The sequence below is a fragment of the Alexandromys fortis genome, unplaced genomic scaffold (genome assembly GCF_014885135.2).
Source record: "Alexandromys fortis isolate MF-2015 unplaced genomic scaffold, M_Fortis_MF-2015_v1.1 scaffold_75, whole genome shotgun sequence".
NCBI classification, from domain to species: domain Eukaryota; kingdom Metazoa; phylum Chordata; class Mammalia; order Rodentia; family Cricetidae; genus Alexandromys; species Alexandromys fortis.
Genome location: NW_026067956.1, coordinates 1,619,344 through 1,644,520, shown reverse-complemented (window position 1 = coordinate 1,644,520; position 25,177 = coordinate 1,619,344). Strand labels below are relative to the sequence as shown.

Genomic DNA, 25,177 nt, shown 5'->3' with positions numbered 1-25,177 from the left:
GGGCAATGGGAAGAGTGGAGGGAAGGGAAGCTGCAGTTGGATGTACTGTATGAGAGAAGAATAAATATATGCTCAACTATATGCTGTCCGTAAGACACAGGTTTCATATTCAAAGACAAATAAATTGGAAGCAAGATTGGAAAAGACAGATCATGTAGAAAGCAGCCACCACCAGACAAAATAAACTGTAATGTAAATCTTAAAACTATAGAAAAAAAGAAAGGCATCCTCAATGCTGAGAGAATTCACAGAGCTGGTCATGTAGTATATGCCTATAATCCTGGAACTTTAGATGTCGAGACAAGACAGTCAAGTGTTTCAAGTAAGCCTGAGTTACATAGCGAGACTGCCTTGAACACAAATACACAGTCAATGCATAAGAAGATATAACAAAAAACATATACACAAAACAGAACTTCAAAAAACTTATGAAAACTGAAGGGAGAAACAGATAAGACTAATACATGGTGATACCAATAATCGCACTTTCCAGAAGTAAAATAATTAGAGAGCAATAAGGAAACAAAGCCTAACATTCCACCCAACAAGTGAAGAAAACACATCACTTTCAAATGTTTACCAAGGTGACTTTTAACTTCCCTTTAGGCAAGGACATATCTCTTAGTCCTCAAACTACAGGGGGAGTGTGCATGCGACAGTATCCAGAAGGGATGACACTATTTCCAGAAGGAATAAACAGGTGTGTTTTCCAATTGCCATGAAATCTGGAATAGGGAACTATGGTGGAGTGTATGCCTAATATGCACAAGTTCCTGAGTTTAATGAGAAAACAGAAGGAAAACCCTTAGAAAATTCAATAACATATGGAAATTAAACAACACTTTCCTAACCAATGAGTCAAGGAAGAAACCATAAGGAAATTATAAAATACTTTGAGATGATTAGAAACAAAGAACCCAACATACACAAACTTTTGTAATGAAGGAATCAAGGCGGTACTTGATGGAAACTTAAGTTGTAAATACCTCTGTCAGATACACTGACCAAGAAAAAGATGACTCAATTATTAAAGCATGAATGAGGTGTGGCTTATCTCTGCAGAGATAAAAGAGTCCTAAGGAAAGAGTGTGGATAATGGCATGTCAACCAGGTCTATAACCAAAACAAAGTGAACAAAATTTTAAGGAAAAAACAAACTACCAACTACTCCCAACTCAATTCATGAGTGCCGCTCCAACCGCCATCAAAGGGGGGAGCTAAATTTATTTTTTAATTTATTCTTTTTCTATGTTCATGTTATACAGTTTAGGACTATAAAACTGTGATCAACATATTTGGTTGTGAGTAGCCTAGCTCCATAAAGTCAATCTGGAGAAAGATAAATGGGCAATGGATGCTGGTCAGAACTAAGCAAAGCCTGGATTCAAAATCCTGATTCAGCTCCTTTCTGGGTATGGGACAGGACAAGTTACTCTCTGGAAAGCAGGTGATAAACTAACCCAGGCCCTACACAGCTGCAGTTTCACCCTTGGCCTCAGACTACACACATCCTGCCTGCATTGACCTGCCTAAGCTTTGGAACCCTGACTACAGCCAACAAGAAGCTACCCGTTGAGTCAGACAGCCACCTCCTTGCCTTGGTTTTCTCATCTGTAACTGTGGAACTTCACACCTGTTTCTCAATTATATACAGCAGTTAGCACAGCATCCAGCACTTGGTAAGTGTCACATCAGTTACAGCTAAAAATCAGGACTCTTAAAAAGAGGTTTGGCCTGGAGGGTGCATATCGCTACCAAGCAGAACAACTGGCTCTAGAACTCACTGCAGTCACTTGCCTAATAATAAGGCCAAACCAGAGACTCAACACACAGACCAACAAAGATTAAGAGATATTAGTCTTGAGATTATCACACACACAAATATTTCAAAGACACTCTATCTCCTGGGAAAATCAAAGGAAACCGGTGTAAGGCCTTCAAAAGTCATCTAAGCAGGGGAAGAGACTGGAAGGAAAAGGCAATCTTTCTGTTGAAAACTGTCAAAAGAAAACAAATAGAAAAAAATATTCTAGTTTTTAAAAGGACACAAACTCAAAACATCAAAATAAAAATTGTCTTACTTCAAACAAACAAACAAACCACAGAAAACAAACAAACAAAGACATGAGAATAGACCTGTTATAGCCAGGTGATGACCACATGCCTCTAATCCCAGCACTTGGAAAGCAGAGGCAGGCTGATGGATCTCTGTGAGTTCAAGCCAGAATGATCTACACAGCGAGTTCCAGGACAGCCAGGGCTGTTACACAGAGAAATCCTGTCTCAAACCCTCCCAACTCCCCCAAAAAGACCACGGTAGCACATACCTATAAAGTCACAGCATTTAAAGAGTTAAGGCAGGAGGATGTAGGGTTGGAGACACACTGAGCTACATAGTGAATTCCAAGCTAGCCAGGATGACATAGCAAGACTCTTGCTTTTTAAATACAGAATCAAAAACGTTGGCTTCTACAAGTTCCTCATAAAAAACAACGACAAGTCTTTGGTTTTATTATATTATCTGGGATAGGCTCTTTAAGTGAACAGGCTCAAAAGCAGGACACTATTCACACATCTGTCCAGGAGACCTAGAGACAGACACGTGGGTACAGCTTAGCCTTGGGTGAACCCTTTACCGTCTCACAGGAAGTGCCTCCTGACTTACTTCCTAGGACATTGGTATCCCCCTTCGGACATTTATTCCTGTTTTGTTTTTTGAGTATTTATTGTTTGTTTAGGGCCTGACCTCACATAATTCAGGCTGATCTTGAGTTTGACCAAGGATAATTCTGAATTCCTGATACTACATGGCCTCTACCTTACTGCTGGGATTATAGTCATGTGTCACCAGGCTTAGGTTTCTTCTGCTGTTGTTTCTTTCTTTTCCTTTTCTAAACATGCACTGCTGTTTTGCCTGTACTCATGCACGTGGCAGTCTGAGGACAACTTTCAGGAGTTCTCTCTCCCCTTCCACCAAGTGAGCTCCACGGATGGATCTCAAAGTCATTAGGCTTGGGGAACGAGAGCCTCTGCTCAGGAAGCTGCCATTGCTCCCACCCCACCACCTCAATTCACTATTACTTAATGGTAAGAAAAAGTAAAAATATATTCTGGCAAGAAATTATTTATCTCACAAAGGGACATTACATTTTATGTACAGGTTTGTTTGTTAGTTGGAGATGAAAGAAACAGAAATAAGGACTGCAGAGTGCGCCCTGGAAAGCACAGCGGTGCTTCACCTTCGGCAGTCTCTGGCAAAGCCTAACGGGCGCTGTGAAGCAGTTTAATGTGGTTTCTGATTTAAGTCAAATAGGGAATATGGTTCTCACTGTAAGACTGGCAACCAACCTAACTTCAGCATGGAAACATGCAACCCTCCACACTGCGCTTGAGACTACGGAAGCCCAGAGGAACACACACGCTGCAGCGACTACACAGGCTAGTTTAAAGCAGCCTCCTCAGGAGCTCTCTGCACTTGAGCTTCTCAGCCACTACCAGAGTAAGAAAATGCGGGCATCGCATGTCAGAGGCGGGTTTCTTCCCATGCAGGAAAATGGTGTGCCCACATATGCTGGTTTTACAAGCAAGCAGCTTATCCAGAATTTGAAGAGGAAGATAGAATAAAAAGCAGTCTCCAAGAGCTATAAAACAAGAAAAAGCCCCTCATACATGACACAAAAACACTTCTAACACTGTAGAGAGAGCCTGCTCAGAACGGGTGGGAAAGCCTCTGGATAGAAACTACAGCTCCAAACATTTAATTTGGAGACAGTCATTATCTCCCACCTCAAAGCCTGCCTGTGTAGACAGATAACAGGCAGCTTTCAAACTGGATATCTACTTAAAGTCAGTGAAATTCTGATAAAGTCTTGTCGGATGAACAAATGAATTATTTCTGACTATTATAACAGAACAATTCCACAGTCTGATTTAGGCTCTAGAAACACTGCTATTCTAATTTATATATAAATTCTACTTTTTAATATCAATTTTATTCATAACTGACAAGATTTCAAAGTAATACATCCGCTAGTAGGAAACTGATAAGGCGTGGTATCCAGACAACCAGATATTACTCATCAGTAGAAGAAAATGAGTGCTTGAGCTATGAAGTGACACAGAGGAACCTTAAATGCAGTTAGTCACTGAAGAACCCAGGTGGACGCTATCAAGACTTGACCCCAATGACAAGACCCTTTGGCAGAGATGCGTGATTGCAGTACTTCGGGAGAGCAAAGAACAAACAGGCAGGGCACAGATAACCTTGAGGGCTATGATATCATCCTGTGTGGTATTTTAATTGTGGATATATATTGTTGACCTCTGTCAAAACCTCAATGGCATGCACAATACCAAGAGGAGGCCTACTGTCAACTAGGGGTGCTAGTTCCTAGCATATGACATATCAACATAGGTTCGCTGACTGCAACCAATGGGACACTGTGGGCGGTGACAGTGGAGGAGAGACTGGGTACACATGGTGGACAGAAGATATTTTGGAAGTCTCTCAACTTTCTGTTCAATCTTGTTGTGAACTAAAAACTGCACTAGAGAATAAAGTTTAGCTTTAAATGTAAACTGATATCTTAGTTGATTTATAACACCTGGTCTAAAGTTCTGTGATTAAAAAAAAAAGCAATACAATTTTTTTGCAATTGTAAAATAGTTGACTCGTATATAATATTTTCTTTCTTCACTTTAGAGAAATATAACAAGGGAAGTGGTTTGATTGTGCTGGGAGTGAAATTGCTAGATCTAAGTAGATATGAGTGCCAAATGTACGCAGTTTAAGAGCAGACAGAACTGGACAAGTGGGGAAAGTGGAGCTGCTATAGTGTGGATGTCTATGCCCACCTCAAGCCTTTTATTGAGATCCTCACCTTTAAGGTGATGCTCACATGTGGGGGCCTTTGGAGGACCAAGTCATGTGGGCAGACCTTCGTGAACAGGATTAGCACCTTCACCCCTTCCACCATGAGAAGACCCAGCAAGAACGAGGAGTGTATGAGCCAGAAAAGCAGGCAGTCCCCAGGCATGGAACCTGCCGTAGCTCAGGGTTTCCTGGACCCCAGAACCATGAGAAATACATCTCTATGTTTGTATACTACCCCGTTTATGACATTTTGTTACAATGACTAAGAGAACAATTATTGAGTCAAAGTCCTACATCTTATAAGTAAGGAAAATGAGGCTGTGGGTCACAAGATGATTAAAAGACAGAAAAAAATGAACTCAGTGTCTGCTTACCCCAGCAATTCAACACAATTATAATAAAGTTCTTAAAATTCAGAGATGCTAACATTTTCTTCTCCCATGTATTCATTTTTCCCCCAGAAGACATGACACCAATTAGTATATTTCTTTGGCTGATAATACTCATCAACCTTTGTATATTTACTCATTTATTCCCAGAGGTCATTAAATTTTTTTGTTTGTTTTAGAAATTCTTAAACAGCCTAAGAAAACATTTTACTGACAGTGAATATAAAATGCAAGTGTTTATTACTAATGCCAAGGCTATGCTCACCACCCTATCATTGTTAGTGAGAAGCTAGAATCTTGGCCGACCTCTTGCAGAGGTAAAAATCCACCCATGGTGGGAGCAGCTGCGACTGTGACGGAATCTACAAATAACATGCTGGGAATTCGGCAGGCACTGTTATTATATCCTGTTTACACTGTCATTTCTCCTATCAGCAGGATATTATTTATACAGACCCCACCCCTGCACTTCTTGTTTATCTTATTATAGAAGCCCTCCAGATCTATAAAAAGCAGCCTCTGCATTTACTTCTGGAACAGCACATGTGTTGGAATTTTGCACCTTGCTATACTTTTTTATTTAGCATTTTCTGTTGTTAGGCACCATCCGCTCTGATTTTATCTTAAGGTTGATTCCACATATTAGAGTTGAACTCAAATGACTTTCAGAGAATCTGCTATAGAACAATAGAAAAGCATGTCTAGGTAAATGGCCAGATATTCCAGGGATGGGAAGGCTTCCTAAACCAGGCTCACCCTCCCCTGAGTGGGTCAGTCATAAGGGCTTCACTAACTCATTGTTCTTCCCAGACACGAGAAGTGCTGTTTCTGTTAGCTTCCTGGCTGGACAGGCCGGGACACAAATGTGATTAATTCATAATACATGAGAAGCACAACTCAGTGAGTTAGCCAATAGATAAAAAGTAGATTAGCCTGCCTATTAATTTCCTCATTTTCCTGTTTTGTAGATTAAAACAAAATAGCAAAAAAAAAAAAAAATCCTGCAACTTTCTTACCCACAAAAATGGATGGGACTGTTGAGCAAGCAATCATCCCTGAAACAGTGCCTCAGTGTACCTTTTGACGTGTGGTTTGAGCTAAACACACCCAGCTCCTTTGTGCTTCAGCTAGATCTATCAGATGGCAAGGTAGGTGTGAAATGTTCCAGGCAAAAGGACAGTGACAGACCCTCTGAAGAAACTGCATCACTTAGTTGAGGATTAAACCAATGTCAGAATGTCAGAATGCCGCCCTAACAGAATGAGGTGCGGTTAGTAGGAACGGATAGAGCTATGCTGGGGAGATAAAGGCCTTCTAGTAAACCAAGAATTTGGGAGCATACAAATGAGCTGGACTCTCAAAACTACAAGTTGTTAAATTCAGCTATGTGAATATACATAATAGAAGATGGCAATAAAAATGGATGTGGGGGTTGCATTATAAGAATTTCCTGGACTGGCAGAATGGCTCAGTGGATAAAGGTGCTTGCTGCCAAGGCTTATGACCTGAGTTCAATCCCTGTAACACACATGATAGAAGAAAAAAGAAACTCTCACCCCAACACATACACTGTGACACTCATGCAGGAACACACAAAAATAAATGCTTCTTTTTTTAATTTCTTGTTTTAGACAATGAAGAGCCAAAGGTAGGTTCACAGAAATGTAAACCCAATCCTTTGGAACAAAAACAAAGAGGGAAACCTCTTTGAGGTGAAGCTGAAATGGGGAAGACATTTTTAACAACATCCCATCATTACAGTGGTGAAAGGAAGGCCATGTGTACAACAGGTAACAAATGTCTAAGTGTATCTCAGCTCCTCCTTTCTCAAACGGGGGATGGTATTACTGAATGAGGCAATGATAATAATCAATGCCTACCAACTGGTACTCATGTTTGCAAAGTTTTCCAGTTTCCTAGAACAATCCTTCTCCAACCTAAATCACTTAGGGGATCTGGCTGAAATGTAAATTCTACTTCAGTAGATTCAGAGGTGCCATCGTGTATTCCTATATGTCTAACAAGTTTTCAGCTAATGCCAAAACTGCTATTTCCTGGACTGTATTTTGAATAGCAAGATGTAAAACCTCTTTCAGTTTCCCTTTCTAAAATGGAAATATTTGATATACTGTGTTTAACTCATTATGAAACAATGCTTTTAGATATGCCACCCTATCTGGCATAAGGAAGACCTTTATAGGTATCTTTTTATGATTTGCAACAATGTTGGACACTCATCCAAAGCCACTATTTTACAAGTCCAAGACAAGGGCTAGCTCAGAGGGTAAGGGAATTTGTCACAAAGCCTGGCAAGGTGAGTTTGATCCCAGGATTCACATAGTTGAAGGAGAGAACTGATTTACTCAAGCTGTCTTCTGTCCTACACACACTCATGTCTAAGATGATTCAAGATTCAGTATATTCAATACTCAGAAATATTCTCTTCTGAACAAAAACAACCTTGCGATTCTATCATGTTACAAATTCGTCTTGCTCCCCCTCCCCCCCATGCACCCAGGTTTGCGAACTAGGACATATATTGCTTATAGTCCTAGACTAGAGGCTAAAGCAAAGGTACAAAAAGACAAGATCCCCATCATGGCATAAACTACCACATCACGAGTTTCAGTAACACCCGCACGACTTGCCCTCATAGTGTGTTAAGCACTGTAACTTAGTTTTTTAAGATAAAGATTAATAATTTATCTTACACATCCCACTGGCAAATATTTAAAGACTTAAACATTAAATTCACACACCTTTCTTTACCATTAAGACTTCTATACAGAGGACATGTTTAAAAGTCTTTTTACCAGTAACAAAGACATTGTTTATAAAAGAATATTACTGGTAAAATATATACACTTGCATGTATGTATAAATATAAAGGGTTGGCTGACATAGGTACAGGGGATGAAATACTTTTAACTCTGAAGTTACATTTTTAAATCAATTACTAAGCAGGGACAACCTCTTAAGAATATTTACTTCAGTATGTACCAGCATTTCCACCACAGAAGGAACACCTGGAGGAGCTCAGATGCCAACCTGTAACCACAAAGTATGAAAACCGAGGCAAGGGCCTAAGATGCCCCAAGGCATAAGTTTGCAAGTGTGAGCAAAAAGGGGTGGTGATGGTATTACTTGCACTGTCAGTGCAGAAAGTATAATAACACAGCAAATGGGGCTAGAGAGATGGCTCAGTGGTTAAGAGCATTGCCTGCTCTTCCAAAGGTCCTGAGTTCAATTCCCGGCAACCACATGGTGGCTCACAACCATCTGTAATGGGGTCTGGTGCCCTCTTCTGGCCTGCAGACATGCACACAGACAGAATATTGTATGCATAATAAATAAATAAGTATTTAAAAAAAAACACAGCAAATGTAAATGTATTAGAAGAACTTCTGGTTCCTCTAGGGCTTTATAACTAAGGACAGGCACACATGAACAGTGATGGCATACCTACACCCAGATTTCAAGAGTTCCAAAATGATACATATACACCACAGGTCAGGGTGAGGTCTGTATCGGGTGGAGAATGGGATGGGATAGAAACAACAACAACAAAAAGACAATGGTGACCCTCATCTTCTTAAGAGGGGTGTGAGAAAATTTTTCACATACAGAAAAGGTCATTCAAAAGACACAGTTTTCAGTAGGGGATGGGGAGGTTCATATATCCCAGCCGCAAGAGGTCATTATTAGCCACAGCGTGAGTTTGAGGCCAGCCTCAACTGCATGCATGCCACCCTGTCTCAAGAAAAGACAAAAAACAACAAACAACAACAAAACCAAAGTCCCAACAACAAACCCCCAAAACAAAAAAGGAAAACAAAGACTTGCGTTTTCCTCATGAGTCACTTTTTACTGGTAAAGTCCTAGATTTAATTGAGAGGACTGCAAAGCTTTTAAAAATAAAGACACAGAGAGCAGCTGGTGTGCATGTGTCACAGGCGCTATCATAATCAAGAGGAAACGACATCCCTGTTTCAATTATAAAATAGGGATTTTTTTTCTTATTATTGACGTTACAAAATTTACTAACACAAGTTTTAAAAATAAAAATGACTGGAGCATGTCCTTGCTATCAGAGACACTGGTTTAAATCCCAGGCTTCCGTCACCATGCCCAAGCCAGAGGGCTGCAGCACGGAAATGTGAGCGATAGTCCAACACCTGCACAGACGGCAGAGACGAGACATGATTCTAGAATAAAGGGCTCTCCGGCTCTTACCTGTTACCTGTGCAACAACTGCTTGGGAAATCCTCCGATTGGCAAGAAAGGCTTTGATTTCCTCTTTTATCACACTGCTGTCCCTCCTAACAAAAACAGAAGACAAGACCAACAATGTATGTTGAAGGTAGAAATCCTCATCTTTGCTAAAAGAAAGGTGAAGCAGAGAGGTGGGGAGAACACAGAAAGGAAGGACACAAAAATAAAAGGGGAACAGACTAAACTTAGGTGAAAATATGAAATTACAACAAACCAAGAAACACCAAATACTCCAGTCCTGAAACATCACACCATCAGACAGACACCTCAGTGAATGCCACTGTGGATACAAGTCTCATGTGGGAGGACCATTAATTGCATGCTGTGTATGATCTAAATTAGGAATAAGGTTGCCATATGCAGTATGTATGGTCTCAATATCGGGGAATAAATCATACATAGAAGTCCTGGAAAAATAAAAAGCAGCAGCATTGAAAATCAGCTGAAAGTAGATTGTGGGTTTGCAGGTTAGTGGAGGAACTGCAGAGTGACACTCATCTTAAAATCTTGGAAATACGTCAGGGGCAGATGAACACCACTTTTACAACTGAAAACACTAGCACTGTAAGAAACACCCTTAGCTGCTTCCTCTCCCTCCCTTCTGCATAAGTCCCTCCCCAAAGATTGTGGGATGATTTGAAATAGTAACAGTTTCATATTAAAAGTAATTATTAATTTCATATTACATGTAATAAATACACAAAATAGTTAACACTAAAAACTAAGTATAGTAATTCAACCTTGGTAGTACTCTTGGTCCACTACAAACTATTTAGAAAGTCAGCATGCATTCATAGACCAGACATCCATAAGAATAACAAAGAACAACTCATTCTTTCACCAAAACAAACAATAAATAAAAATTAAATCGGAGCCTAAAGACTATAAAACCAGAACATTGTTTCTTGTTCAAGATGAAAATTGACAGAATCATGGTAGCTTATCTAAACAAGGTCAGCAGATTGAGGAACTCGGCTCAAGTCCGTCTGCTGCCATCTGCCCTCATATAAATCACAAACTAATAATCTTTCTCAGATGGACCTTTGCAAATAATTTTTTTAAAAAAAATCATTCTTCCTTTTATTTTTACAAACATTGTATAAACTTCCCATACCGTATACAACTACTACAATTCCATATTAAATTTTTTTTTCATATTTTGATGCAGGGACTCAATCTCTCTGTCTGTCTGTCTGTCTCTCTCTATCTCTCTCGTTTCTCAGTGTAGCCTTGGCTGTACTGGAACTCGCTCTACAGACCAGGCTGGCTTTGAACTATTCTCCTACCTCTGCCTCCTGTGTGCCGGGATTAAATGCATGCACCACTGCCTGACTGGAACTCACTCACTAGGCGAGCCTGAAACTATTTAGTCTAGGTGGTGCTCAAACACAAGGCAATCCTCCCATCTCAGTCTCCTGGTGTTAAGAGTACAAGCTCCATGTTGGATTTTGTCAAGAAAGGCTGTGGCCATTTCTCTCTCCTCCTCTCTCTCATTTTTAGTTTCCTGAGACACGGTCTATTAGTGTATAGTGCTGGCCTTGAATTTACAGATCACCTAGTCTCAGCTTCCTGAGTGCTAGGTGTGTAGCTGTGTGCTACCCTTCCCAGCTCTCTCTCTTGTGTAGTGTGTCAATACCATACTGTTGTGTCTATACCATACTGTTGTGTCTATACCATACTGTTGATTTTGCCTCTTGGCAAAGTCTAAAAACGTTAACCACTAGCTATTCACAATAAAACCTTTGACCTTTGATCTAAGACAGACATCACAAACTTTTAAAAACTATTTTGTGAACAAACCACAAATTTCATAGGGCTCAAGTCTCACTGCAGATTGAGTAGAAAAAGAAGTATCTTATCAGAACATGATACCATTCTGCAATTTCAAGTAGCTAGGTCTTTCAGCCCCTCACCTGGAAGTGCTATGCACTCTGTTGGGGGTGCCATGCTCCCTGTGGAGCTGTACTCACCATAGCCTGCACACGTGAGTCTCTGCTTCTCTCTGAGCCCAGAGCTCAGAGCTCACTAGTTTGCTTAACTGGCTGGCCAATGAGCTGCAGGGATCCCCTCAGGGCTAAAGGCACAGGCCACCACTGCCTGATTTTTTTATGTGGGTGCTGAAGACATGAACTTAGTTCCTCATTGCTGTGCAGCAGGCACAGCACTATCTGGGCCATGTCCCTGCTTTGGGGAATTTTGAAAAAGAGTAGAGATGGAATATTGAGTATCCAATATGTAGCTCTATAACATCCCTGAGTTACTGATTGGAAATCACAGTCAAGCGGTTACAAGAAAACAAAAATTTAGCTGCCTAATTTAATATTTAAAATTTCACAAACTTATTTAGATTCCAATCTACATGCTGACTACATTTCTTTCAAAATGCCTGTCTCTGGACTCTGGACCAATTATGAGCAAGAGACAACTTTAGCAGTAGCTATTTCAGACTGCTCTTGTACACAAACCAAATAATTTGTCTTCTGACATACCTTCAAAATTAAGTTGAATTTTTTTATATAAACTATTGCATTTCAATATACCAAATGATCTTGGAAAATGAAACTATATTTGAGAATAATTGTTCAGATTAAATTTAAAAATGTACTTTTACAGGCAAAATGAGCAAATGGTATTTTCTTGACTAATAATTTAAAATCAAATTTAAACCAACTCATTTTAAATCAAATGCACCTAGAGCAGACACTAAATCATACAGAACAGATAAACTCAACTATGTAAGCAGCCTAAATTACTCACAGCCTTGCAGCGTGGCATAAAGGACTGCAGCAAGACAGGAGGAGTCCCCAGTGTTCAGAAAGCAGCAACCCACTCACCACCTCCAAGAATCCATTCTTATATATTATGCAGGTTTCTAAAGTATTCACAGTAAGTTTAAACAGACATTCTTCACTGCTTTACCATAGATACTTTTTGAAAAACAATTTAAAAAAAAAAAGACTGGGGTGTGGCTAAAAGCCTAAATGCCTGGCTAGCATCATAAGACCCACCCTGGTCTCAATCTCCAGCTCCCCCTCCCCCCACTTCTTAAAAGACAAAAACATGCGAAGGAAAGCCACTTAATAAGGTTGTGCTCTAGCTTTACCCTTTGTGAAAACAAGAACATTAACACACTCATTCCAAAGATTTGCATTTCTATAGTGTATATTAATTGTGCAAAATAATGGGTCTCACTATGGCATTTTCACACATGTGTATAATGCACTTTGATCCAGTCCCTTGGCTGCCATGCCCCCATCCTCATCCCTTCTTCACTCTTACTGGTCCTCTTCCTCTCCCCTTCTCAACTCCAGCTGGTCCTTTCCCTCTCCTCTCCTCTCCTCCATTCCTGTTGGATTTTCAGAGGTCATGGATATAGCCTGTGGCAGTACGTGTCCCCAGCATGCACAAGACCCTGTGTTCAATCTCTAACATTGGGGGTGGAGGAGCCTTTAAAATGTTCTTCCAAGCAATGACATAAAAAACTGAATGATATAAATACAATATATCATTCATATATACACATACATGCATATAATATGTGCAAAGGAACTCTCTTTGAGGTAGAAAGTTCTGAAATTGTAAATGTACCAGATAAACACAAACTATTATTTCTATAAAACAGTCAGACAGGGTCCACAGAAAAGAAGAACCAAATGGTCAACGGTATCTGTCAGACTGAAGTTAACATCTCAAACCAGGTGCCTCAAAGCACCATGTACAAAGTGCTCTAAATCACTTTAGAAGAACGCCTGTTTGCTTGGGTTCGCTAGGTATTTGCAAAAACAGTAACATCGCTTGCCTTCACTGTCCAGTTCATTCTACTGGGTTGGCTTGGCTCTTTGTCTTCTTCACCCGCTCCTGTGACTGCCATTCTACCTTGTGGAATCACCTATTTGCTAGCGTGAAAGATCACTTACACAGATCTCTCTCTCTCTCTCTCTCTCTCTCTCTCTCTCTCTCTCTCTCTCTCTTTCTCTCTCTCGTCTTCTATTTCGTATTTCCTCCCGTTGTTGGCAGTCTGACATGTTGCCGAAATAGAATGAATCCTTTCTTCCACTGCACCTAGTATCTCACATACCTCAAGGCTGTCCACTCCTGGAGTCTTAGTGAATTAAAGAACAAGCCAGTTATTTCTCTGGTTTCACTTTTTACTTCCAACGTAAGCAAGCACTTGGTCTCAGCTGAGGCACCTGAAGTGCACGCCACATCTTCCTGCTGCTGTTCTCAAACCGCTGCACTGTTCATCCAGTGGACTTCTCAGCAGGACGAGAACCACCACTGCCTTCCTTTTAAACTAGTTAACATCACCATTAACCCTTTCTAATATATATGTAAGATTTCATCAGGAATGCCTTTTTGACAAAACACTTTCAAAAATTTTATATGTGTCTGTATCTGAGAATAGGAGTATGGGGCAGGGGTCTAACCCAGGATCACTTTGAAAAAGAGGTTTTGCTGCCTAGGCCTCTAGAGTGCTGGGATCTAGTGGCATCACCACCCTGTCCTGATTCTAATGCTCCTTACTTTGTTTTGTTTTGAGCATGGTCTTGCTACAGAGCCGAGGCTGCTTTTGAACTCCCAGCAAGCCTCCTGCCTCCACCTTCTAAGTACTCATATTCCAGAGGGCTACTGCCACACCTGGCTTTCAGATTAAGAAGATATGATATAACTGTCATCTATCTAGGTAAGTTCTCTCTGATCATCATAGCTTACAAAGAAAGATCTCTGAACAAAGCTATCACAACAATTATAGTATGGACAAAATGCTATTCTATAGCCCATCTATCCTACTAGCCTGGAAAGTTCTTTAGTACAAAGATTCTGTCATAGTCAGCATGGATTTTTCATATAATAAAAGTTAATTTGTTCAATGAGTGAAAATTTTCTAGAGATTAAAGGCTGTAAAATGGAAACCCTGATCTAAATAATTTATACAACGGCTTTAAATTCTTATTTTCAAGTACATTTATGTTTTCCAAATCAGGATGGAGAGGTTATTTATGGTTATTCAAAATGACACTGATTTGTTTTCTGGAAGAAAGCATATTAAAGGGCTCATATTTTAAAAATAATACACTTTAGGATGACTCATACTTCGAGTTAACACACCCTCAGCATTCTTCTGGATGTTATAAAGGGAGCTAGCTCAAAGTCACCCCAAGATGAAGCCGACACAGTGTATTTCACAGTTGAAAGACACTCACGACTTTCTCCCTGAGCAGATACAAAGCACAATTTTTAGAGAGAACATTACAGGGAGAGCTGTTCTATATGCAGAAGATAGAGGGAGAGCGCACCACCACTCAGTGGTGTCACCTTCCTACAGAGCATGAGCATCCTGCCTGCACGAGTAAGTACAGGCTGAGCGCCCCCACTGAAGCATGCCGGATCAGAAGCCTTTCCAGATTTTCTCTTTTAAACCTGGGACTATTTTCATATTTATAATGAATATCTTAGGGGCAGAGCCCAAGTATAAATACAGAATTCAACTATGTTTTACATAATTATATAGAGAAACTAAATGTAACTTGAGATAGTATTTTAAATAACTCTGTGTCTAGGAATGTGCTCTATTATTTTTCACTTGTGAACCAGAGTGCTCAGAAGCTTTGAATTTTAAAACACCATGGCTCAAGGATGCTCGGCCCATGTTTTAGTGTCAGCGATATACATAGCCAAGTTCGTATGAACCTGCAGAATTTTGTACAAAATTCTAAAAAAAAGGAGGTATATAATGGTATAGAGCAACATGCTTAACGTATAACATTACTAATTTCAATAAGCCTCATTTACATTATCTCATAACGCATACATGACTGCAGGAAAACACTGCTATATTCTATTAGTGGATGTAGCCATACATTCTTATGCATATACTTACATACTAATGGGCCTCTTAAGATGTCCTAATGTAAAATGAGTTGGCTTTCACTGTTGACACATGCAACCATTTACTGAGAATTTACATGCTAGTGTGGCTTTCTTCTTCATTTTTTGATCTCAATTCAAAACTAGAAAAGAAAATGTCTGACTCTTGAACAAATGATCAAGGGTACAGTTATAACCTGATGAAGCTAAACACACACACACACACAAAATTTCCATTATATACTTTCAAATTATATGCTGTAATATAGATTCACTGAATTAACAAAATCTGCAAAGCATGTCTTAGGGTGGAGTACCTGCAGGCTGGGGCTGTGGGCAAGTAGGAGGTGGATTTTTCACACAGCACAGGAGGCAGGAAGGCCCTCAGGTGTCCATCCTTCCTACTAGAGCCCACCAATTCCAGGTCACTGTCATGTCAGTGTTTAGCAAACAGGAAGGACAGTGTATCACTAGACAGACACAGAATACCCAGAAAGAGCTACGGTTTGAAAATTTCTCTAAGATCTCACCAATAAGAATTCATTATTTACAGTAAGTGACTGATCTGAAGTAGCAGGTAACATGTCGGGTAAGGAGCAGGGCAAGCCCAGAAAGGCCATTCACATTGTTTAGAAAAATTATAATTATTGCTTTTCCTAAAGCTTCATGTAGTCTATAGGCATAAAAAATGTCAGTGATAAAAATATACGAGCAACAAAATAATAATAAAGACATGGGATATAATTTAGGCTCAGTTACCCAATAATCAAACTTTCCTGAGCAGATTACTAATTTTCATGAATTCAGGTTCTCTGATCAAGCACCCAGCATGGCTGTTGGGACTGCAAACATCATGTGAGCAGCCAGTCAGTCAACTTTTCCCCGAGTCCTAAGAAGGTCTTGAGCAAACTTGATCACAGTGAGAAAGGGTACACCTGAGTAGAGCTGGGGTGGAGGGAAGCTCAATTGTGGAGGACAGGGAGGGGACCAGAGGTCTAGAGGGCCCTCGCCATCTAAACGTCAGAGGAGCAGTTCTGAGTAAGAAGCAAAGGAAGGGAAGAAGAAAGCATCCTAATAACTACACAATTAAGAGCACACAGATGAAACACACATTATTCCCATGAGACTGTACCCAAGTGAACATGCAGAAACAGAACAAGCTAGCACCTGAACAAATAAATGCTATTTTACTATCTTCTCTACGTGGGATAATTAAAATCTCATGAAACTTCAGTGACTAAAGTAATTAATTTGCCCAAATAATTCTCCTTTCTAAATAATGACAGATGCTAAATTCCTAAAACCATCTAGGGCCAAGGCTGTGACTCAGTGGAAGATAAAGCCCTGGGTTCAATCTTGAGCACTAAGAAAGTCATTAGCAACAGCAGAGCCTTGGGCACCTGTGTTAATAGTTGAAGAGGAACCAAAAGCTTCGTTAATCTCTTGTATTTCAGAGTACTAGAAGCTTGCTAACACTGACTGTCGATGAGGTATGACATTCTTCATTACATGTACCTCACCGTCCCTGCAGCCAAGGATTCTATGTGTCACAACTCTACCCTGAAAACAATCTCAGTAGAGGCCATGTGCCAAAGGCTGTCTCCTCACTGAGGTGCCACAGTATGGATCTCCACACAGCACAGTCAAGCCACCGTCATTCTGTCCTGATGGCAGAAAATCTTCAGGACTAGTTAAAACTCAGTTATCACTTTTGTTTTTACTTCTGACAAGTCTACAATTCTGTTCATTATCAACTATAACTAATTTATCTGCAGCCTCTCGCCTTTTATGTTTAATTTTTGATTATTTTAGGCGTATGAGTGTTTTGCTTGCATGCAAAGGTCAGAAAGTTTCTTAGCTCCTATGAGAGTTATAGATGGTGGTGCTACGGAACCAAACTCGGGTTCTCTGCAAGACCAAGTGCTCTTAACCAATGAGTTCATTTCTCCAGCACAAAGCAATCATTTTTACACAGCAACCTAAATATTCTGAAAAACTGCTTTTGGCATTTCTGTTTGTGAAAACTCGCTAATTCTAACCACTTAGTGTAGAATGTGAAGCCTCTGAAAACGTGTGCTGCACCCTGAGGCATCACTACATTTGCCAGTCTGCCTCATCTGTACTGCTTTTCTTTTGATGCTTATTGGAAAGAAAAATCAATGCTCTGTAGGCAAGACAGGCCTGGAAGTTACCACGCTAGCCTTGAACTCAAGCAATCCTCCTGCCTTGGCCCTCCAAATGTTGGAGTTACAGGCATAAGTGACCATATCCAGCTTATATTCTTAATCAGGTTGAAGATATGCCTTTTTTGGTTCATTAACTAGGAAAAATAAAAAATTAAATTAAAAATATGCATATTTCTATTTTTATTTTAAAATTTACTTTTAAATTTTTGTTTATTCTATTTTAAAAAATTAAAAATTACTCACTTACTGGCTGTATGTGTATGTACAAGATTATACTATGTCATGGCATGCTTGTAGTCAGCGGACAACTTTCGGGAGTTGGTTCTTTCCTCCAACTGTGTGGGTTCTAGGGATGGAACTCAAGTCTTCTGGCTTGGCACCAAACACCTTTATCCCCTTAACTAGCTCCATATCCTTATTTAGCCTTATGGTTTAGGCTAAATTTATCTACTCAGCTAACATACCGAGCCCACACCATGTGCTTCAAGAAGTTCCTAGTTCTGGACACAGGATAGGAAACACATGTGTGTTACCCTCAAAGCGAACCAGGTCTGCTACAAAGTCCAAATTACTTCAGCTTCACTGTGTTTGTGTGCATGCGTGTAGTGTGTGTGTTTAAACTCGAAGTGCACATGCTAACTTGGCAACTGATGAGGTATGGAGTACATGTGGGTGTTGCACCTACTACTAAAATTAGAACTTCAGACATTTAGGGGCAGGATACTATCTATGAAAATTACTTCTGACCCAACAGTTGTTCAAATTGTTGCACTGATAGAAATGATGCAAAGAAACATGAGAAGTGCATGTATTCTACATCATGGTAAATATATCTTACCACTCAGAAAAATATTTACAATGAAGGAGTAAGGACTGAATTAAATAACTAAACTATCAGTCAGAAACTATCTGCTAACACCATACATAGAGAAAGCCCTGGGACAATCAAGAAACCAGAAAAGCCTCATCATGTGGCAAAGGGCTGAAGTAGAGAAGAAAAAAAAAGTTTGATCTAAAACCACAATTTCAAGTTTTACTTTCAATTCCAAAGAAGGGAGGGAGAAACCATTGTTCTTATCGGTAAGTTTTTGAAATACAAGCTATTATTTAAAAACAATCTTAAAAACATAGCTCTTTGGGGGGAATTCAGAATAGGCAAAGTAACTAACCTCATTAATTCCTCCACTTTATCATCTACATCTAGGTCCTCTTCTGAGGCTTCAAAGCTATATGACCTCTGACCCATGCTGTTTGCATTGTAGCGAAATGGCGACATCTTCCCATTGGATGTGGACAATCGATCGTTGTTCTCCCTCCCATTTTGATTGGTAGTGCAAGGCTGTGGGGAGGTATCATAACTGTTGCTGGGTGATGGGGACATTCCGGAGTGCTGGGTCTGCGTGGAAGCTGTGGCTGTACTGTTCCCATAGGAGCTTCCCCCGTAGCTGGATCTCCTTCCAAACTTATCACTATGCTCTTGATCAAGACGGTCCAAAGTTTCTAATGCATGGAGAATTTCATGTTTGGTCATCCCAGTACGCCGGAGACGTTGGAGCAGATCTATCTGTTCTATGGTAAATCTGGGTTCATCTGTATAGTGAGACATGGTTTCCAGCAAACTGGAGGGAGAAATGGATAAAAATGAAATGCCTTTATTGTCAACTAACAAAAACATTTCACCATCAAGAATCCTCAGTAGAAGAGGTTTGATCTCAGCACCAGCTCATTGAATATAAAACCCTAAGGGACAGGGAGAGGCCCAGTCAAGTGCATGCTTGTTGAGTAAGCAGCAGTGCCTAAGTTCATATGCACCAATGCAAAAGCTGAGAGCAGCAGCACATGACAGTTCTAGCACTGGAGAGGTAGAGATCAGATCGCTGGGGCCTGCTGACCACCAGCCAGTCAAGCTAGTCAATGAGCTGTGGTTTCAGTGAGAGTCCCTGTCTCAAAATAAGGTAGAGAGCAACTGCTGAAGACACCTAATGTCCACTTCTGGCCTCCACATGCCTTCATACACGTATTAATAACACACATACACAAACACAACAACAAAGAAAGAAAGAAAGAAAGAAAGAAAGAAAGAAAGAAAGAAAGAAAGAAAACAAAAAGACATGAGTCCTAATAGACTTCTTTTTTTTTTTTTTTTTGTGGTTTGGATTGGTACAAATTCTTAGTAGAAATCTATCAATTATAACATAAAACCTAATTTATAATGGAATAAAAATTACGTTTTTCAGTTTTGGTAACCAACCAAAATTTGAAAACAAAATGTTTATTATGTTAAAATGCCAATTCATCAGGTAAAGTACATATAGTTGGTGTGGGAGGTCCTTCTGTATGTGTTGCTTTTATTGGTTAATGAATAAAGAAGCTGTTTTGGCCAGTGGTTTAGAAGAACAGAGCTAGGTGAAGGGGGGCCAAGGAGGGGGGGATGGGACTAAACTGAATGCTGGGAGAAAGAAGGCGGAGTCAAGGAGAAGTCTTGTAGTCTTGCCAGAGACAGACACCACCAGATAGAACGTTGCCAGTAAGCCACAACCACGTGTCAATACGTAGATTAATAGAAATGGGTTAAATTAAGATGTAGGAGCTAGCCAATAAGAAATTAGAGCTAATTGGCCAAGCAGTGATTTAATGAATAGTTTCTTTGTAATTACTTTGGGGCTGAGCAGCTGGGAACAAACAAGCAGCCTCCTACAACATACAGTGCATCACGCTTAGACTATGTGGTAATGTACAGATTTTTATCAATTTCAAAATATATTGATACATATTAGCATATTAATGGAAAATTGGTGGAAAAGTCTGTGTTATCTTGCTTTTCCAAGTATCAGCAAAACCTGACAAAGAACTGTTAGGTCATTCAGTGAAAACTGTTTCGCTTGGCTTAGTTTAAGCAAATGCTAGTGACTACACAAACACTTGGTTATACAAATATAACAACACACCAAGCACTGCTTCTACTTTTTAGCTTTGCAGTCTCGTGAGCTTCTCATCTCTGCGACATGCTCTCTGAATTGATCCCTCATATGTACAGCCAACTGGAGCTATTCATGTCTTGAAAATTGGTTCTACATGTTTCTACCTAAATTAGCATAAGACACTGTAGAACACTAGAAAATGTTTTCTTAGAGAGAAACTTGGTATTTTAAGACATTAGCTACATCATAAAAACATTCTCTCTTTGAATTACTTTTTAAATAATAGCTGACTTTTAAAAAGATTTATGTATTTGTCTATAATTTTGTAATGAGTGTCAGTCTGCATGTATGTATGGGCACCACATGTATGCAGTAACAGGAGCAGCCAGAAGAGGGCAATGAATGTCCTGGAGCTGGAGTTACAAAAAGTTTTGTAAGCTATCATGTGGGGACTGAAAACCCAACCCAGGTCTTCTGCAAACATCAAGTGCTCACAACTGCTGACCATGTCTCTCTGGCCCTAAAATCTGATTTTTGAATTCAATATTTTTGAAAATGATAACCATTTCTATTCTAATCTGTATTTTCTAGTCACAGATATGATATGTGGCATGGAATAACCTTGAAATAAATAATTACTAAGAGAAACAGAGGTCAAGACATTTTTTAAAAATATTTATTTATTTATTATGTATACAATATTCTGTCTGTGTGCTTGTCTGCAGGCCAGAAGAGGGCACCAGACCTCATTACAGATGGTTGTGAGCCACCATGTATTTGCCGGGAATTGAACTCAGGACCTTTGGAAAAGCAGGCAATGCTCTTAACCACTGAGCCATCTCTCCAGCGCTCAAGACATTTTCTTATCCATTAAAGACAAATGTGCTCTAGACAGTCCCCTAAGCCTTGTGGCGAGCTTACTATTTCTTCAACCCCTGGACAGTACTGTAGAAAAATCCAATTGAATTAAGAAATTGCACAGATATTTCATACAGTATAGCCTCATGTAATCCTCACAGCAAGTCTCTGTGGTAGATACGACTTATTTGTTTTGTTTTAATGTCACAGTATGAACTGTTAAGGAAACCGGGGCTTAGGATACCTCTGTACCTGTCAGAAAGTCTCAGGCCAGCCTGGCGGCAGAAAGACAACTTCTACAGCCCACGTGGGCAGCAGACCAAGTTCAAGGCCATCCTGTAACTAGTGAGACCTGTCTTAAAATAAAATTCAAGCACTCTTTAAGAGCAGTTTTCACTCTGAGCCACAGAGCTACCTCTCTGGCTCCATTTTTTTTTTAAATAGTTGCCAAATCAAAATAATTTACCCCTGAATTTACTGGCTTGGCAAATTCTAGTTTCCCCTCATAATTACTTTTTCATCTTCATAGGTACTTTCCCTTTAAAATAAAAGCCCTGTTTTGGTACCTTCAGTCTTCATCTAATCAAAGTATTTCACAAACTGTTCTTCCCTTAGATGTCTAACTTTAAGAACTATTTTATCTAGATGCAGGAAAGTTAACCATATTTTCCTATCCTGTTCAGTCAGTGTGGATCACAAGTCATGTGCAGTTCTTCAAGCCTCCTTCTATCTATGAGCAAAGAATTCACAGTATCTGAAATACTTTACACCATTTAGGATCCATTAACAACAGAAAACCACTTTTATTCCGGTATCATCCATCATAAGGGGAGCAATAGGGCTCACCTATTACCTTGATTACCCAGAACACCTAATCATGTTCTTGGGTCAGCTCTTCACAGAAATCAACTTCTGGTGAACAGACAATCACAGGAATAGAAACTGGGCTCTCTTCAAAACAGTCTACTTAGACTATGGTAAGCTGGACAGTTAGTATAAGTGTGCTAAGTCATAGGAATACTTTCGTGAAGCAGGAGCTGCTGGAAGAATAAAGCAGATAACCAAAAAATGCAGAGAACAAGGGGAAAACCCCGCAGCATCCTACTGTTGCCCTGTAATTATTAAGCTTCTAACAATTCTGCTCTTCTGTCATTTGGTGAAACAATCAGTTTCCCTTTACACTTCACTGTGTTTAAATGGATATCTGTAATTTGTACCAAGAACAGCCCCAACTGCCAAGGGAGCTAACGCAGAGGTCAGTTGCCAGGATCCAAAGAGTGACTTAGGAGGACAACAGCATCCTGAGTAGGATCACATCACGCACACAACAAGAAAACACAAGCACACACAAATGATTAGAAGCTCTTGTGGACACAGAGAATAAGATGCCAATGCACATTGATACACATGACGGGATATACTATGCCATATTCCACTTGTACTTCTCAGAATTTACCTAGTACTGTAAGCAGTTTCATAAAATAACAGCAGCAAATGACCTTTAAAGGTCATCTAGGATGTCCTCCCATGACAAAAGATGACATTGAGGAGTTAAATTACTTTTCTGATACACAAAGATCACTTACAGGATAAGGGGCAGTTTTGCTTTAAATTACTAATTTGAATGTAGGCTCCAGCTAACACTAACTGAAAATAATTTAAGAATTTTGACACTCGAATAGGATAGACAAAGATTAAACTTGAAAAGAACAATTCAGTTCAGGACTTAAAGCTCAGTTCCTAAACTGATACTGTAAGACCACAGTACATCTTGAGATATTTAGACCATATTTTGCAATAATACCTAAAACCTTTCTAGACAAGCCACAGGCTTGGGATATACTTTATAAGTGATATTCCAAAGACAGACAACAGAAGAGTTTAACTAAAGTATTAAGAAACGATTAATTAGCACTGAAATCACAGGGGCAAAAATGACATGAACCGCAAAGCATCAACAGTTAACTTTTAGACAAAGTTTTGTCTCAGATCATTTCTGCTGGTTTTTTTGTTGTTGCTGTTCGTTATTTGTTTTTTTTTGAGACAAGGTTTCTGTTTCTCTGTAGCTTTGGAGCCTGTCCTGGAAACTAGCTCTTGTAGACCAGGCTGGCCTCGAATTCACAGATATCCGCTTGCCTCTGCCTCTCGAGTGCTGGGATTAAAGGCTGCGCCACCACTGCCTGGCCATTTCTGCTGTTTTTATCTTGTCCAGAATGACTAGGCAGAACTCATTTCGCTTTATGTGGTCACTGTAGGATGATTCAGACATTCCAGGCCCTACTTACTATTTATATACATCGCTCCCTCTCTTCATTATTACCTCTATCAAATATGTGGCTTCAAGAAAGAAAATGACATGTAAGAGTAAGTAAGAAATAATGTTTTACAGTGAACTGAGCCTCACTGCAGTGTAAAATGATTCTTTAGTTCAAATTATTAGGTAAACCCTCTAAAGCCTAAGAACAGCCTATGGCTATAGACCACCTGTAAATGTCCCTTTCATAATAAAAAGATTTTATGAAATGTATAATTATATTCCATTCCAGTGTGTCAATCAAGCTTAGTGTTCTTTTAAATTAGTACCGATTGAGCTCCATTTTGTGCAGTTTGGAGGATAATCTGTTATGCAGCTTTAAAACGATTGCAAAGACTGCCATACATAACAAATACGTTTATAAGATACAGCAGAGTTGATGTCCATCATCTGAGGATGCAGCTCATGAAGCTCCTCCTTTTACTCTTGGAGGGTAAAGTACTTTGTTGTTTTGACATGTCTGAGACAGATTCTTGCTATGTAGCTCAGGCTGGACTTGAACACACGCTCCTTCATCCTTTGTGTCCCAAATACTGAGCGTACAGGCCAGAGAATATTAATTCTCATCAGAGTCCTGTACATGAGAATCTGGAGTCAACCCCCATTCACTTGAGAACTCTCCCTTCTTTTAGAAATGTCACATTACAGCTCCCCAGACCCTGTAGAAAGTTGCTGACTAGAACTACTAGCCTTCAAAACATTTAAGTTTGACAACTGGAAAGCTCTGCCACTTCACCTGCTGTTATCAGCACTGCCCTCCAGCAGCAAGTGCTGAAAAAGAAACAAAAGAAAACAAATAAAAAAAAATCCCACAGGAAAAAAAAAATCTTATTGCTGCTTTCATTTGTCAATACATTCCTTAATTTTGCTAATTTAATTGAATGAATTCTTTTAAAAAATTGTGACAATAATGTGTATACAATGCGCTGGCTACTGCATTCATGTCACAGAAGGGAGCATTCCCACTGCACTCCTCTGTCCTGTGGGTCCCACAGTCCTTCTGCTTCCTCTCTTCAACGTTCTGGGCCTTGCAAGGCCTTGGTCAGGATGGCACAGATGTTCTGTTTTGGGCTAAGCATTCAGCAGTCAATCAAGGTGACCTCCATGTGTCCTCTTCGTGATCTTGCAGATCTCTACGGTGAGTATCAACAGACGTTGTCACTCCCCTAAAGGTACACCTGGGTCGTAGGCTTTACTTCCCATAGAAACCAGTACTGCACTAACTGAACACCTAAGCTTCAAAAATTTAGGAACTCACTGTGTGGTTAAGATGTACCAAAACTGTACATTAAGTACAGTCCTCTGAGGTTTGTTCATGTTACTGACCCACTCCTCAGAAACTTTAGGAGGCTGAGGCAGGGAGACTAGGAGTTCAGGGTTATCCTTGGCCATGTAGCAAGTTTTGAGGGTTGTCTGTGCTACACAAGACCCTGTCTCAAAACACAAAATAGGGTCAGACAATGGTGACTGCCTTTAATCCCAGCACTTGGGAGGCA

General features: G+C 39.9%; 1 protein-coding gene across 15 annotated transcripts in view; it reads right to left on the bottom strand.

Annotated features, from left to right (window-relative positions):
• Hmbox1 (homeobox containing 1) overlaps nt 1-25,177 on the bottom strand; it is a 144,412-nt gene that overhangs the window by 62,770 nt on the left and 56,465 nt on the right. For all 15 annotated transcript variants that reach the window (XR_007593596.1, XR_007593597.1, XM_050152298.1 and 12 more), the window contains exons 3-4: nt 18,758-19,207; nt 9,496-9,581 (exon numbers count right to left, since the gene is read on the bottom strand). Coding sequence is in view for 13 of the 15 variants with exons in the window: in XM_050152298.1 (XP_050008255.1) it covers nt 9,496-9,581; nt 18,758-19,207 (536 nt within the window). In the remaining 2 variants the exon portion in view is untranslated. The remainder of the gene's footprint in view (nt 1-9,495; nt 9,582-18,757; nt 19,208-25,177) is intronic.